The sequence below is a fragment of the Arvicola amphibius genome, chromosome 12 (genome assembly GCF_903992535.2).
Source record: "Arvicola amphibius chromosome 12, mArvAmp1.2, whole genome shotgun sequence".
NCBI classification, from domain to species: Eukaryota; Metazoa; Chordata; class Mammalia; order Rodentia; family Cricetidae; genus Arvicola; species Arvicola amphibius.
Window position 1 is genome coordinate 9,868,285 of NC_052058.2, and position 16,289 is coordinate 9,884,573.

Genomic DNA, 16,289 nt, shown 5'->3' on the forward strand with positions numbered 1-16,289 from the left:
GCAAAGCCTGGGCATTTTGCTCTGCATGGTTGATAATGTGCTGTGCAGATTCCAAACTCACTATCCTGTATAGTGTGCTTCTCCCTTCTCACTATCCTGTCCAGTCCCAGAACTGTGGTGGGCCCGCAGTCAGTTGTACTAGTGGAGTGTGGCAGAGGGGGCCGTTTCAGAGGTGGGGTTTACTGTGTGTATTTCAATCTTTAAATAATACCATGGCAGCTGAAGAGGTAGCTTTGTGTTCAGAGTGCTTACTGCTCTTCAGTGGATCAGAATGTGGTCCTCAGCACCCACATCCGGCAGCTTCCGATGGCCTGTACCTCCAGCTCATAGGGTTCCAGTGTCTACTGGTCTCCAAGAGCAGCTGCACAAACGTAGTAGACAAACATACACAAACACATGAGAACATAAATAAAGTTTTGTTCTGTTTCTTTCGAGGCAGGGTTTCTCTGTGTAGCCCTGGCTGTCCTGAAACTCACTCTGTAGCCCAGGCTGGCCTCAAACTCACAGAAATCTGCCTGCCTCTGCCTCCTGAGTGCTGAGATTAAAGGCCTGTGCCGCCACCACCTGGCCGGTCTTAATTCTTACGTAATATTAAATGTATGTTAAAATGACAAGTGCTTGCCATAGACATTTCATTTATTAGGTCAATATTGAGTCTCTTAGTGATGTGCTGTTGTGTTTTACAAACGAGAACACTGACGTCAGAGAGGCCCAGTGCTTTGCCCAGTGTCCTCTGGTGAGTTAGTGATTAAGTCACCACTTGCCACACGCAAAGCTGTGGGATCCACGCTGCTGCCTGGAGCCAAGACGGGATCCGTGAGCTCCAGGCCTGCCTCAGCTACATAGGCTGGATTGTCACTCAGTGCTGGAGCATGTGGGGCCCTGAGTTTGACCCCTAGCACTACAGCAATAAAGATCTCATTGAACTGGGGAGATCCTGTCTGTTTTGTCGCTCCCTGGAGCATCTCTAGCTCCTGGCGTCTTAAGACTAGAGCTGCTTGGTTGTGTTTGAGCAAATTGGTCGGGTTGATTCTCAGTTCTTGGCCATATGAGCAAGGGAGTCCAACTCTGAGCCTCCCTGTTTCAGTGTCTGAGTGGAGTGTGGGCTTTCTCGTGCGTCGCAGGCGGAGGACCCCTCGAGGGTTTCTGAGCAGGAATTCCGTGTGTCAGCAGTGATAGGAAAGCTGCTCTGTGAGCGTGGGCATCACATAGCTAGTGCCGAGGCAGTCAGGCCAGACTGAGCCGGGGGATGCTGGCTTGATTTGTCAGAAAATGAGGACCGAGGTTCCTGGGTAGGAAGTGGATGGACTGAAATAGTGAGGCGAGGAGACGCTCGTCTTCCTGTGTGGGGGTGGATGTGGTCAAGATGGTTTTATTTGTACTGATTCTGTTAAAATCAGAGGAACCGTAAGCAGCAAACGGTTGTCACCGTCACGATGACACATCGCTGTTCCCCCCCTCTCCCCAATAGCCAAACCATCGCGCACATTACGAAGCTGGTGGAGCAGCACGGCAGTGATGTCTGGTGGACCCTGCCCCCCGAGCAGCTTCTCCCTGAGGAGGTCATAGCTCAGGTAAACTGCCCTTGGTGAAAATCTGAGCAGCTCTCAGAGGTAAAAGGGATTTTAAGCAATTGTACTGGGAAACTTATAAGTTTCCTTTCCAGAATTAAAGGCAGAGGCAGTGTAGAAGTGAGCGTTGTTACTCGCAGCCGAAGCATAGTTTGTTAGACAACAGTGGAAGGTAGGGTGCTTGTAACCTCACGGGGTCCCAGTGATCCAGGTTGGGTGACTAAGCAGACAGTACCACGAGAGAAGTCACCTGTGTTGGCCCAGCAGGGCTGCGTGAGCTCCGGCGCGGCACGTCCTGATGGTGTCCTCTGTAGGAGCGGAGCACACTGGGATAACTACACCAGTAGTGATGTCACCATGGGGCCGTTCGCTTTTCATGCTGCCCCAGGGTTGTATTAACTGTGAAGCGCATTTTAATGTTTAAGAATGTGAATTTAGTGGCTGTAGTTTACTTTCTTTTTTTTTTTAAGATTTATTTATTGATTATTATGAATACAATACTCTGCCTGCACCCCTGAAGAGGGCACCAGATCTCATTACAGATGGTTGTGAGCCACCATGTGGTTGCTGGGAATTGAACTCAGCACCTCTGGAAGAAGAGTCAGTCCTCTTAACTGCTGAGCCATCTCTCCAGCCCCCTGTATTTTACTTTCTTAAAACATGGAGCATTTTCTGTGAAGGTGTTGCCTTTGTAGGTCAAGTCTCTACTGCTGTCTCCATAGGCTGGTGGTCCTGATGCTTTGGAATATGTGCCGGGACAGGACATTTTGGACATCTGGTTTGACAGTGGAACTTCCTGGTCTTGTGTTCTTCCAGGTAATTTTTTATTATTTTTCCTTATGTGTATGTGTGTATGTGACTGTATGTGCTTGTGACTGTACGTGTGCGTGTGACACATGTAGGTGCGTGTGATTGTATGAGTGCGTGTGTCACATGTGCATGTGACTATACGGTGCACGCATGTTGGTTTGCGATGTGAGTGCAAGTCCCCATGGCAGGCACTGAATCTCCTGGAGCTGGAGTTACAGGCAGTTCTCAGCCACCCAGTGTGGGTGCTGGGAACTGAACTCTGGCCCTCTGGAAAAGCAGCAAGAGCTCTACCCACTGAGTCATCCAGCTAGCTCCTCTTTCGTGTAATTTCTGAAGTTAGAGTAAAAGCAGGTTAAGTTTTGAAGGCTGCCTTACAAGCCCGGTTACCCCAACTTGATTCCTGGACCCCATGCATAGGTAGAAGAAGAGCACTGTCTCTGGAGCTGACCTCTGAGGTCACACGTACACCGTGCATCACAGTGAGACACCTGCACAACAGTAATACTACAGCTTTGAAAATGCAGAAATATTACTTAGCTCTTTGGCCACAAATGTGTGGGTCATCGTTGTTCTTTACTTCAGGGTCTGTGACGTCGTCAGTGCTGCATTGCTGTGACGGAACATGGCCAAAGCAGCTCTTAGGAGAGAGCTTTAATTCGGGCTCGCTTCCAGTTTTGGCGGTTTAGTCCATTGTCGTCACGACAGGAAGCGTGGCAGCACACAGCAGATGCTTGAGCAGAAGCTGAGAGTTCTGCATCCTGACCCATGGCTGAGAGAGACCCTGTGCCTGGCATGGGCTTTTGAGCCCTCAAAGCCCACCCCAGTGATACCTTCCTCCAACAAGGCCACACCGCTTAATCCTTCTAATCCTTTCAAAGAATTTCACTCCCTGGTGACTAAGCATTCAGATATATGAGCCTGTGGGGGCCATTCTCATCCAAACTCCACAGTCTGCAGCAGTCCAGATCTGGGAAGGCCTGGGATATCTTTAGTCTAGTGATCTCCCAACATGCTCATTTTTTCCAAGGTGAAGCTTTGTTTAGAACTATACTGCTTAACTTTAGAATGGTACTTTAGCCATTTTGGTGGTCTATGCCTATAATCCAGTGCTTAGGAGGCTGAGGTAGGATGATCATGAATTTGAGGTCAGCCTGAACTACATAGATACCCTATCTCTAAAAATCCACAAAAAAAAGTTTTTTTTTTGTTTGTTTGTTTTTTGTTTGTTTGTTTTATCCCCCTTCTTCACCAGGAGTTTCTTTGGCCTACTTTGCCGTCCCAAAGCACCCGGTTTGGAAACCATTGGCATAACGTGACCCCATCATTTCTCACAGGAGATCAAGTTAGAGTCAGGACACAGAGGTCATGTAGCTAATAGTGTCAGAGTGCACATGTGGCCTCTGCTGTCCAGCTCCATTCTCCCGCCCTGTGTGAACCTTCCTAAGTGTCCCAGCTCTATAGACATTTCACACTTCCGTTAGGTGAACTTTTGACTCTTTGGCTGAAGGGAAGGGAAGAACATGGTTAAGAATTGGAAGGCAGCAGGAGAAGGCAGCTGTGTGCAGGTGTGTTAGGAGGAGGCAGCTGTGTGTGTTAGGAGGAGGCAGCTGTGTGCAGGTGTGTTAGGAGGAGGCAGCTGTGTGCAGGTGTGTTAGGTCTTGTTCTAATTAAATTCCTTTTGGTGTGTTACTACATTTCAGGCACTGAACAGAGGGCAGACTTGTACCTGGAGGGAAAGGACCAACTCGGGGGCTGGTTCCAGTCTTCCTTACTAATAAGCGCAGCCACAAGGGCTAAAGCACCTTTCAAGTAAGTGCTCACCCTGTGCAGAGGGAACCTGCCTGGTGAGCCTTTAAGTGCCCACCGGATGTGCCACACAGGCTGGAGCCATAGATGCACAGCCATTGGCAAGCTGGAGCACTGCTCTTCCTGCCTCTGGGATAGGGTGGTCTCTGAGTCAGTGTTGTCCAGAAGAAGAGGTGCAGCAAGGCTGAACGACACTGGGTTCATCTGTTGTGTTAGGCACAGGCTATAAGCAAGTTCCGTGGTTCCCTCTTGCTTTTTTGTTGTTTTTGTTGGGTTTTTTTTGTTTTGTTTTTTTGAGACAAGGTTTTTTTTTGTAGCTTTGGTGCCTGTCCTGGAACTAGCTCTTTTAGACCAGGCTGGCCTCGAACTCACAGAGATTTACCTGCTTCTGCCTCCCTAGTGCTGGAATTAAAGGTAATTGCCTGGCCCACGGTTCCCTCTTGTATAGTCATGGGGGCATAAATCCAAGCATTCTGGAGGCAGAGATGGGAGGATCTTAAGATCAAGGTCAGCCTGGGCTACGTGCAGACCCTGCCCCAGAAAGAACAACAGAAAGCAAACAACCAACACACGGAGAAAATAAAAAGGGGAGAGACATAGCAGTGTGAGGTATCTGTCACTCTGGAGCAGGTGGCACCTCCTGTAAGATAAGATGGCGTGGAGTGGAGTTGCTGGGCAAATGGTAGAGCAGCATCTTAGTGGCATGGAGATCACCGAGAGTGCAGGGAAGGACAGTGTGGGCTGGTGATGGTAGCCTGAGATCGACTCCTGCTGTGCGACCCACAGTGACTAAGGGACTGAGGTCCCTCTAGGGTGGAGTGCAGACAGTTACTCACCCCCATGCCACAGAGTTCCCTGGGAAGGGCTGTAGCCTAAGAGGTTGCCCTGCTATGCTCATAACCCACCCTCAGGTAGCTCACTGACTGCTTCTATGTCGCTCCTAAAAATCAGAGGAGTGCCAGGCAGTGGTGCACACACCTTTAATCCCAGTACTCGGGAGGCAGAGGCAGGCGGATCTCTGTGAGTTCAAGGCCAGCCTGGTCTACAAGAGCTAGTTCCAGGACAGGCGCCAAAGCTACAGAGAAACTGTCTCGATAAATTAAAAAGAAAACAAAACAAAAAACAAACAAACAAACCAGAGGGCTAAACACTTTTTCTTAGGTTGTCTTTCTGAAGTAGTTTTAAGGAGGCGCTCTGCACTGCTCTCTGTACATCAGAGACCTGGAAGTGCTCTGATGCACAGAAAATAGAACAGTCATTTTGCTGTGTTTAAGTGGAGGGCTCCCTGCTTAACATCCCTGCCGAGAAACAGTCTCACCCACAGTCTGCCAAGACGTACCCAGTGATTAAAATGACCCTCACAATAAATAAATAAATAAATAAATAAATAAATAAATAAATAAATCCTCACGCTGAAGTCGCTTGTCTTCCTAGGACAGTGATGGTTCACGGGTTTACACTCGGAGAAAAAGGAGAGAAGATGTCCAAGTCCCTTGGGAATGTCGTTAGTCCTGACACTGTCATCAATGGAGGAAAAGTAGGTGCCTGACTGAAACTTATTTTCATTTTGTTGTCAGGCTCTTATGTTAGCAATCCAAGTTACCTCGGTGTGAACAGACACAGCTGTGACTGCTAGGGACAGGATATGCCAGGGATGGTGGCACAGCTGCTTAGGAGGTAGAGACATGAGGGTTCCATGAGCCCAGGAATTCAGGGCAAATCTGGGCCAAGAATAGCAGATGGTTTACTATAATGTTTTAAACTTAAACTTGTGTGTGCACATGTGTTTGAGGCCTCAAGGTGTCAGGTTTTATTATGTGAAATTACAGTTTTATAATGAAGTGGTTACTTGGAAGGAAAAAATGAGATCACAAATTCTGAGCGCACATTATTATATATTCTTAGGGTGTGTACATTTTGAAGTAAGGATGGCCATCAGATGTGGGGTTGCTGGCCGTTTGGGGGCCAGGTTAGAGTTGCTTTCATGAGAGGTCTCCACGGTGTGCTGCCTTGCTCCTTTCACACCTTGTGGTCACTGGGTCGCTAGGAGGTAAGGAAGGGGAAAACAGCTCTGCACCCTCCCCACCCCACCGTGGCCATCCTGTAGCTGCAGGATGCCTGACCCAGATGTCCTGGGTGCTGGGACAAACCTGCTGTCCCGCCTGTGTCTCGGACAGGACTGTCTCACTCGCATTTTCGGATACAGCGGCCTTTGTGGGGCTTTGCCTGTGTTTTGGTGCTGACCTTGCACAGCCTGCATTTACAGTCTCCAGTTTCTGAAGGAGAGCCCTAGCTAAAGCCTTTGTTTCTCTAATTCGATATTTATATCAATTCATAAACTCCTCTTAAGATCAAAATTTCAAAGGAAAAATCTCAGAAGTGCTTATCAGCTGGCCTAGTCCTTGTCACAGTGGAAAGGCTGCAGCATTCAGGTTGCTGTCCGTGTGCCACGCTGAAAGCAGGTCCTTGTTTACAGTATCTCAGCCCCTCTGTTCATAGCAGAAGTGTGATGGGGAAGGAGACGCTTACATGTTTTTTTTTTCAATGAAAAGGATCAGAGCAAAGAGCCTCCCTATGGAGCTGATGCCCTGCGCTGGTGGATAGCTGAATCCAACATCTTCACTGAAGTGACCATTGGCCCCTCTGCACTCAGTGCTGCTAGAGATGACATCAACAAGGTCAGAGCTTCTCGCTGGAAGTTTATGAGATGCGCATGAAAACAAACTACATGTGACTATTTTTAATACCCTGTGTTAATTTGTTTAAAAAATAGCAACACTAAGAAATGTCCATGTCTTTAAATTGGCCTAATATGTAGACCAGATAGCATATCTGTGAATAAACACATGGTTATTCACGTGTTTCTCTTACTGTCAACAGCTTAGAAACACACTCCGCTTTCTCTTGGGGAATGTGACTGGTTTTAACCCAGAGACCGATTCTGTTCCTGTCGAAGATATGTACGTCATAGACCAGTATATGCTGCACTTAATTCAGGATTTTGCAACCAAGGTCAGTATATATCAGGCTTTGGCAAGTAGCAACATCAGTACCTTTTCCGTAACCTTTAGTGGATGGTTAACCTTGCTAGATGTCATAGCTGGTGCATCCCAGAAAGTACACTGCTATGCTCCACACAGCTCGAAGTGACTGTGATGAAACTTTTCATGTCTTTGCTGAATTATCGCTTCGTATTTCTGTGTTTTTACGTTAGTGTGTGTGCACCAGAATCCATGTGTGGAGGTCAGTGAACAACTTGTGGAGTTGGTTCTCTCCTTCCACCCTGTGGGTCCCCGAGATTAGCTTAGGCTGTCAGCCTTGTGGCAGGCACCTTGCCTGTAGAGCTGTCTCATCGTCCCTACCTGAGCCTCTTTAGACTGCAGGAGTACCTGGTCACAGGCCCAGGCTTCCAGACTTTCCTCTCCTGATCATCTCCTGTAGACAGGAGTAGAGCCGCAGCGCTTTGCGAGGTGCATCCCTCAGCATGGATAACCACTCCTGTGTCTGCTGCGTCCTGGCTCCTCTGTGGACTGTATGTGCTGGTGAAGTTTCACAGTTTTGTACCTTGGGGCTTCATTACGGGGAGTCTGACCCGTCATACATCACCTGTCCCTAGCGGCCATCTGGAGCCTTAGTGCACGCCTCTGTGGCCCTGGAACTCTTGAATTTTGTGTGCCTGAGAAACCAGCACCACCATGAAGACGAGCCACGTTGTCAATTTCTACTGTCAACTCAAAGTGTCTTCCGACCTCCTCCGCCACAGCTGCAGCTGCTTTTGTGTGTTTTGTTGGTGGAACCTAAGAAAACACTTCTCTCCATGGTTGATTTTGAACAGGGAGCCCTTCAGTGGAAGTCTCAGCTCAGGCTCTCTCGGATGAAATTGTGTGTTCATAAATCGGAGCCTTCAGCGGCCAGGGTTGTGATCTCAGGGTACCTTTCCTACTGTCCCAGAGAAGAACACGAGTTTCCCTCTGCTGTACTGGCTCTAACCTTTAACAGTTACAGCTGCTGCTCTCTCTGCACCTGCTGGATGTGTGCCTTGAATCTCGCTCGGGTGCCCTTCCTCACTAATTACACACTTTTCATCCCTTTGTGCTCTCTGTCGTAGAGTGACTGACCCTGACCACAGCCAACAGTGACAGTGCACTGCATGGATGCTGTGCTGTCTTGACGTTTCTGCTCCCAGACAACTTACTGCATTACTTTTAAATTTAGCCTCACGCAAGTTACCAGGATGGGCTGGAGAGATGGCTCAGTAGTTAAGAGAACTGGGTGCTTTTCCAGAAAACCTGGATTTGATTCTCAGTTCATATGTGGTAGCTCACAACCATTTGTAACTCCAGTTCCAGGGGACCCCCCCTCCCTCTTCTAGCCTCTACAGACAAGAGGCACACAGATGGTGCATAGATATACATGCAGGCAAAACACCAGACTATAAAATAAAATAAATTTTAGGAAATTACTAAGATAAGGGCAAAGTGTAGATTCTTTGCCAGAATGTAACACGAATGACATCTAACCAGTTTCCAGCAGCGTTCCCCTCTGAAACCCCATGAGTTGGGTCTCCATTGTCCTCATTTTTCTTGCCATTCTGGCCTTCCAGACTCCCACCACAATGACCCATTAAGCATCCTACCTTCCCATGCCCACAACCCTTAACCTTTCTCACATCCTCCCACAAATCCTTCCAAAGGCATCTGAACCAGAACATATTTATCACGGCAACGCCTTCCCGCCAGCCGAGTTATGTCTCAGTTACTTTTCTTTTCTGACAACCCCCAGACAAAAAGCTTTATTTATTTGGTGTGTATATGTGTGCACGCACGTATGCCACAATGTGCACATGGCCATCTGAGAACAGTTGTGGAAGCTGGTTCTCTTTGTCTTCCATTTGAGTCTCAGGGACTGGACTCAGGTTGTCAGGCCTGGCGGCGGTGCCTTTACCTGCTGAGCCACCTTGTCCTGTAGGAGGTTTGTTCTGACTCACAGTTTAAGAAGAAATACAGTCTGTCCGGCTGGGAAGACGACACAGTGACGTGTCTACATTCAGGAACGGAGAGATTAACGGTCACATTGTATTTACAGTTGGGAACAGAGAGATTAACAGTGACATTGTGTCTATGGTCAGGAACAGAGATTAATGGTGACATTGTGTCTATGGTCAGGAACAGAGAGATTAATGGTGACATTGTGTCTATGGTCAGGAACAGAGAGATTAATGGTGACATTGTATCTATGGTCAGGAACAGAGATTAATGGTGACATTGTGTCTATGGTCAGGAACAGAGAGATTAATGGTGACATTGTATCTATGGTCAGGAACAGAGAGATTAATGGTGACATTGTGTCTATGGTCAGGAACAGAGAGATTAATGGTGACATTGTGTCTATGGTCAGGAACAGAGAGATTAATGGTGACATTGTGTCTATGGTCAGGAACAGAGAGATTAATGGTGACATTGTATCTATGGTCAGGAACAGAGAGATTAATGGTGACATTGTATCTATGGTCAGGAACAGAGAGATTAATGGTGACATTGTATCTATGGTCAGGAACAGAGATTAATGGTGACATTGTGTCTATGGTCAGGAACAGAGAGATTAATGGTGACATTGTATCTATGGTCAGGAACAGAGATTAATGGTGACATTGTGTCTATGGTCAGGAACAGAGAGATTAATGGTGACATTGTATCTATGGTCAGGAACAGAGAGATTAATGGTGACATTGTATCTATGGTCAGGAACAGAGATTAATGGTGACATTGTGTCTATGGTCAGGAACAGAGAGATTAATGGTGACATTGTGTCTATGGTCAGGAACAGAGAGATTAATGGTGACATTGTGTCTATGGTCAGGAATAGAGAGATTAATGGTGACATTGTATTTAGTCGGGAATAGGAGAGATCAATGGTGACATGTCTGCAGTCAGGAATAGAGAGATTAATGCTGGTTCTCCATTTATTTCTCCTTTTCTTCTTTTCATTTAGCCCAGGGCCCCTGTCTGAGACCTTGCCCCTCATGATCATGGTGGGTGTTCCCTCTTCAGTTAAATATCTCTGGAAACACTATCATGGACACGACAGATGTTGACCTGCTTGCTGTTTCTAAATCTTGCCCAGTTGACAGTCAAGGTGAACCATTACATGGATAAGCCATGGTCTGTTTTCCCAAAATTGGCCATGACTGGCTTTGGGGTGCCACATGTCGTAAACATACATGTCAATTTTCACTCAATTGAGGGAACATCAATGAGTTCCTGGCGCTTTCCATTCTTTGCTATTTTAAAAATGATTTGATTTAGGTCAGTGAGATGACTCAGCTGATAAAGGCATTTACCCCAAAGCCTGACGACTTAAGTTTGATTATCAGAACTCATGGTGGAGAACCAACTCCCAAAAGTTTGTCCTCTGATCTCTGTACTCATGACTGGTTGCACACACATGTGCACACGCACACCCCATAAGCACAAATACAAGTACATTAAAAAATTAATCCTCTCTCCCTTTGAGACAGAGTCATGCTGTGTAGCCCTGACTGGCCTGTAATTTGCTATGTAGACCCAACTAGATTCAAACTCAGATCCTCCTGCTTCTGCTTCCCTGAGTGCTGGGAATAAAGGCATATGCCACTACACTTGACCTTTTAAAAAATTAAAAGCAATGTGATTTTATTACTTAGACTTAGAGGTGGGGGAATAGCTTGTTGGGGGAGAGATTTTCTAGCATACACGAAGTTCTGAAGTCTCTCATCAGCATTATAGATTTAAAAGACAAGCAGATAGTCTGGGAAGATAGTCTGATTGGTAAAGAGGTTGCTGTACAGGCATGAGGGCCGGAGTTTGATTTCTAGAGCCCAGATCACATTTAAAACGTCAGGCGCAGTATGAGTTTGTGATTCTGGTGTTGGGACGTTGAAGACAGGTGGATCTTGTAGCTCACCAGTCAGCCAGAGGAGCAGACTTGAGGTTCAGATCAGGGAGAGACCCTGTTTAAAAAGCAAGGTACATGGTTCCTGGCTCAAACTTGACCTTTGACATTCTTATACACATGCACCTACACATGAACATGCATACTTACACACACAAGACAAGCAACTACGCATAAAGCCGTCTTTCCTTTTTCTGCTGTCATTTCCAGAGTAGAGTGGTAATTATTTTGAGTAGTTATGTCTCTGGAATGACATTCTCCGGCTTTCTTGTACTCTTGCCTGTTTTGGAAACATTTTGTTTTCTTTTTTCATGTGTTTGTATGTGTGGTATGCCTGCATGTGTATGTGCTTGTGCAAGTGTGTACATGCACATGTGCACGCACTGGCATGTGAGTATGTGTAAGCATAAGCCTGATACTTCACCTCATTCTTTGAGGCAGGTTCTCACAATCACATCATATCAGTTGGGCAGGTAAGACGGCTCAGCAGGTCAGGGTGCTTCCTGACAAACCAGATGACCTGAGCATAATCTCTGGGACCCACACAGTGGGAAAGAACCAACTGCAGATTGTCCTCTGACCACCACATGTGACCTGTAGCTCACACACACATGACCTGCCCCCCCCAATAAATGTAGTAGCAAATTTCTAAAAATAACAAGAAAAGTGAACTAATAAACATGTTTAAAATTTCAAAGAAAAGTTTTATAAAAGGAAAAGAACCCAGAGCTCACCCCCATGCTGGTTTTCAGCCAGTGTGCATCAGGGGTCCTGCTCGGCTCCACAGTGAGACTGGAATCATAGGCATTGCTGAAGGCCCACCGTGCCCACCTAGCACTTCTGTGCGTTCTGGGGATCCATACTCTGTTTCTCGTGCCTGTGCAGCAAACGTGGGGGCTGAGCCATTCCCCTGAGATGCTAGTGAAGAGCTTGCTTCACCTGTGACAAAGCTTGTTTTCATTGCTCATCCCAGCTTCCAAATTTACCCTGTCTTTGTTTTCTAGATTACTGACTCATACAAGCAGTATGATTTTGGGAAAGTTATCAGGCTGTTAAAAGCTTTCTATACCAGAGAACTCTCCAGCTTCTACTTCAGCATAGTCAAGGACAGGTAAGTGTGATAAGCATGCAGTCCTCAGTAGCATCAAGGATGCAGTGGCCACTGTGGGCAGCTGTAATTATTCCCGGGATCTGGGGTCAAGGTTCACTTGTGTCCTGCCACTTTTACTAGCTTCATGGTTGCACTTACAGTACAATCTCAGTATGTCTAGAAAATGAGACAGGTAATGCCTGTCCTTCTAGTCCCATCACTCAGGAGGCAGAGGCAGAAGGCTCTCTGAGTTTAAGACCAGCCTAGTCTACAAAGAGTTCCACACCAGGCCAGCCAGGGTTACACAGTGAGACCTGTATCAAAACCTGCCGCTCATGTGCTTGCTTCCCATTCCAGTGAGTGACAGCTGCTGGTAGGTGAACACCATGTTGTCCTTGAGGGCCGACCCAGGACTAGACAGCCAGTTGTGTAACGGCACTGGCTTTCACAGTGCTCCCACAGACAGTTGTGTAGCGGCACTGGCTTTCACAGTGCTCCCACAGACAGCTGAAGGAGAGGGCTTGGGGACGAGTTTGGCATGAGCTATCAACCCCAGCCTGTCACACGGCATCTCAGCATCTTGGGCATAGGGTTTACAACTCATTCTTTGCCTGAAAACTTTAATGGCACCATTGGGGATAGGGGTCATTTAAGAGAGTAAAATGGGATAGAGGAGAAGTGTCCAAAAGCAGCATGAAGTAGTCGTAGTGTCAGCCTGGTGTACCTAGGCCAGACAGCGTGTGTCAGCTGCTGAGGAGGCTGTTCTTCCAGGCTCTACTGTGAAAGCCAGAAGGATCTCAAACGACGCTCCTGTCAGACTGCACTAGCAGAAATTCTGGACGTGTTGGTCCGTTCTTTTGCCCCAATTCTTCCTCACTTGGCAGAAGAGGTGTTCCAGCACATCCCCTATGTCAAAGGTAAGGACAGCTGCTCCCTGCATGGGAAGGGACGGGGCAGGAATTGGACTGCAGTGCACCTACAGTGTCATTGTGATGAGATTTATTGGTCTTTTAGTCTGCTCTGTGCCTTCCTACAGGAGTCGGGCTGCCTCTCTGCTTTCTGAGATGTATTAAGCACTTGACAATATTGAGAAATCACTTTTGCCTAAATGTGTTTATAATGTTCCAAAGTGTATTTATAACTTTTTGTTTGTTTTTGAGACAATGTTTCTCTGTGTAGTTTTGCTTGTCCTGGAACTCACTTTGTGGACCAGGCTGGTCTTGAACTCAGAGATCTACCTGCCTCTGACTCCTAAGTATAGGTATTAAAGGTGTGAGCCACCTCTGCCCGGCTGTATTTTAAGCTGTATTCAAGCAAAATACAATGCCTTTTAGTGAATACTTTTATGTTAGATTTTTTCCCTCCTGGTTTTATTTCTATAGAAAGCTAGAACTTATGGGGGTGTTGGGTGGAGTCATGAGGAACAAGTGTTCATACTTCTGCTTTGTTTTTGAGACTTTTATGTTTATGTATTTATAATGTGTACCTCTCACTTGTGGATCCTGAGAACAGCACACTTGTTCACTGAACTTCACATCCTGTGTAACAACCCTGTATCTCATGAGTGAAATCTCCATCAGTCAAAGCTTATATGCTGTCTAGACTATTTATAACTCGGTTCACTTTCCTTTTTTTCTTTTTTAGAACCCAAGAGTGTTTTTCGCACTGGCTGGATTAACACAAGCTCTATCTGGAAGAAGCCAGGACTGGAGGAGGCAGTGGAGAGTGCCTGTGCCATGCGAGATTCCTTTCTGGGCAGCATCCCTGGCAAAAATGCTGCCGAGTATGAGGTTATCATCGTGATCGAGCCTGGGTTACTGTTTGAGATCATGGAGGTATGCATAACAGATGGAGTTGTGTGAAATACGCCCTTCTGGAATGGTGGGAGCATTGAAAGAGATTTACCTGAAATCTCTTTTTCTCAAATGTCTAAGATCTTGTATTAATCTAGAAACTCGGATTTCAGTCTTGCAACACAGAACTATCACTGGCTGTTTCCTGCTTTGAACTTGGGACACATGCAGGGCCGATTGAGGTCAGTGCCAGACATGCTTGGCAGAAGTGTTAGGTTACATGAAAACCAGGAGTTTTACACTAAATGCCTGGGGTTTTGAAAATTTTGTTTATCTGGGTCATGTTTCAAAAATGAGTTCTTGATGGGCAGTGGTGGTGCACATCTTTATTCCCAGCACTTAGGAGGCAGAGGCAGGCAGATCTTGGTGAGTTCAAGGCCAGCCTGGTCTATAGAGTGACTTCCAGGACAGCCAGGACTGTCTCAAAAAACAAAAAGAATCAAAACTGAGTTCTCTTTAATTTCATGAGAACCAGGGGCAGCAGAGCAACACATTCCTCCAGACTTCATCGTGTTTTAATTTCCGCAGGTCCTGTCAGAGTTCTCCTTGGGCCTCTTAGGGACTAATTGGTTAGGTGTAATGCACTGTCCTGAGCCTTGTGTCTAGTTCAAATTCTTTTTTTTTTTTTTTTTTTGGTTTTTCGAGACAGGGTTTCTCTGCAGCTTTTTTAGAGCCTGTCCTGGAACTAGCTCTTATAGACCAGGCTGGCCTCGAACTCACAGAGATCCGCCTGCCTCTGCCTCCCGAGTGCTGGGATTAAAGGCGTGCGCCACCACCGCCCGGCTTCAAATTCTTAAGAAAAGGACTGTCAATGAATTTTTTTTTTTTAAGTTTTATTAGTATCAGTCTGGGGCTGGAAAGGTGGCTCAGCAGTTAAAAGCACTTCCTAATCCTGTGGGGGACCTGGGTTCAGTTCCCAGCATCCACCTAGTGGCCCACATCTACATTTCAATAAAGTTTCAGGGGATCCAACACCCTCTTTTGGCCCTAGGTCTGCATGTAGTACATATATATACACACAGCGACACTCACGCACATAAAATACCTTAAGTCTCTACAAATAAAAGGAACCATCTTATTTTGGTTGATAAACTCAATTTAAACATTTAAAGAATTGAGACGAAGTCACTACAATATATGACATTGTTGCAATGGTAAGAATAGATGATGGCCATTGTGGTATGCTGCACAGCCTAGTTCTGGTTTGCTGTCATTCTGACAGCCACCCCACCTCCCCACCCCTGCATACACGCATGCTCATCATTCTGACAGCCACCCCACCTCCCCACCCCTGCATACATACATGCTCATTGACAGCCACCCCACCTCCACACCCCTGCATACACGCATGCTCATCATCCTGACAGCCACCTCACCTCCTCACCCCTGCATACACACATGCTCATCATCCTGACAGCCACCCCACCTCCCCACCCCTGCATACATACATGCTCATTGACAGCCACCCCACCTCCACACCCCTGCATACATGCATGCTCATCATCCTGACAGCCACCCCACCTCCACACCCCTGCATACATGCATGCTCATGTGCCAAATTATCTGAGTCTCGTGTTCTCTCATTTTTAAAGGAATATTTAAATTAATTCACAAACTCATCTTGAAGATCAAAATTACAAAGGAAAAAAATATCGAAAGTGCTTATTATGTGGCCTTGTCGCTGTGGAAAGGCTAGCATTCAGATTGCCACCGTGTGCTGCACTGAAAGCAGGTCCTTGTTATTTACAGTATCTTAGCCCCTCTGCTAGTAGAGGAAGAAGGCTCTTAAACAGTTGGCAGAATTTTGGGTAACTTAGTCTCTTACTCGTTGCAAACTAAATCTAATAAACACCATAAAGATCTGAATTTGAGGGGAGCCATAGTTTTCAACGTGAAGCAAAGTGTATACTCCAGAAAAACACTGAAGCTGATGGTGAGATGTGAATTGAACAGTGGTTTCACGTGCATTCCAGATGCTCCAAGCTGAGGAGACCTCAAGCACGTCTGAGCTGAATGAACTAATGATGGCCTCCCAGACAACACTGCTGGCTCAGGAGCCGCGGGAGAGAGCTGCGGATGGGATTGAGCTCACAGGGACATTCCTCATCAATTTAGAGGGTGAGAGCAGAGAGCAAGGACTGAAGCTGTCCATGGCTCTGGCTTACTGTAAGGACAGTCTGAGCCAGCTCTCGGGGCTCCAGGAATTGAAGTCAAGCCCCTAGGGAAGAG

At 46.7% G+C, this 16,289-nt stretch overlaps 1 protein-coding gene across 1 annotated transcript in view; it reads left to right on the plus strand.

The window, feature by feature from the left end:
• The window catches only part of Iars2 (isoleucyl-tRNA synthetase 2, mitochondrial), a 37,447-nt gene that overhangs the window by 19,967 nt on the left and 1,191 nt on the right, over nucleotides 1-16,289 (plus strand). The window contains exons 13-22 of the mRNA XM_038349686.2: nucleotides 1,472-1,574; nucleotides 2,294-2,387; nucleotides 4,082-4,190; nucleotides 5,622-5,724; nucleotides 6,740-6,865; nucleotides 7,068-7,199; nucleotides 12,122-12,228; nucleotides 12,979-13,124; nucleotides 13,852-14,042; nucleotides 16,034-16,178. Of these exons, the coding sequence (XP_038205614.1) occupies nucleotides 1,472-1,574; nucleotides 2,294-2,387; nucleotides 4,082-4,190; nucleotides 5,622-5,724; nucleotides 6,740-6,865; nucleotides 7,068-7,199; nucleotides 12,122-12,228; nucleotides 12,979-13,124; nucleotides 13,852-14,042; nucleotides 16,034-16,178 (1,256 nt within the window). The remainder of the gene's footprint in view (nucleotides 1-1,471; nucleotides 1,575-2,293; nucleotides 2,388-4,081; nucleotides 4,191-5,621; nucleotides 5,725-6,739; nucleotides 6,866-7,067; nucleotides 7,200-12,121; nucleotides 12,229-12,978; nucleotides 13,125-13,851; nucleotides 14,043-16,033; nucleotides 16,179-16,289) is intronic.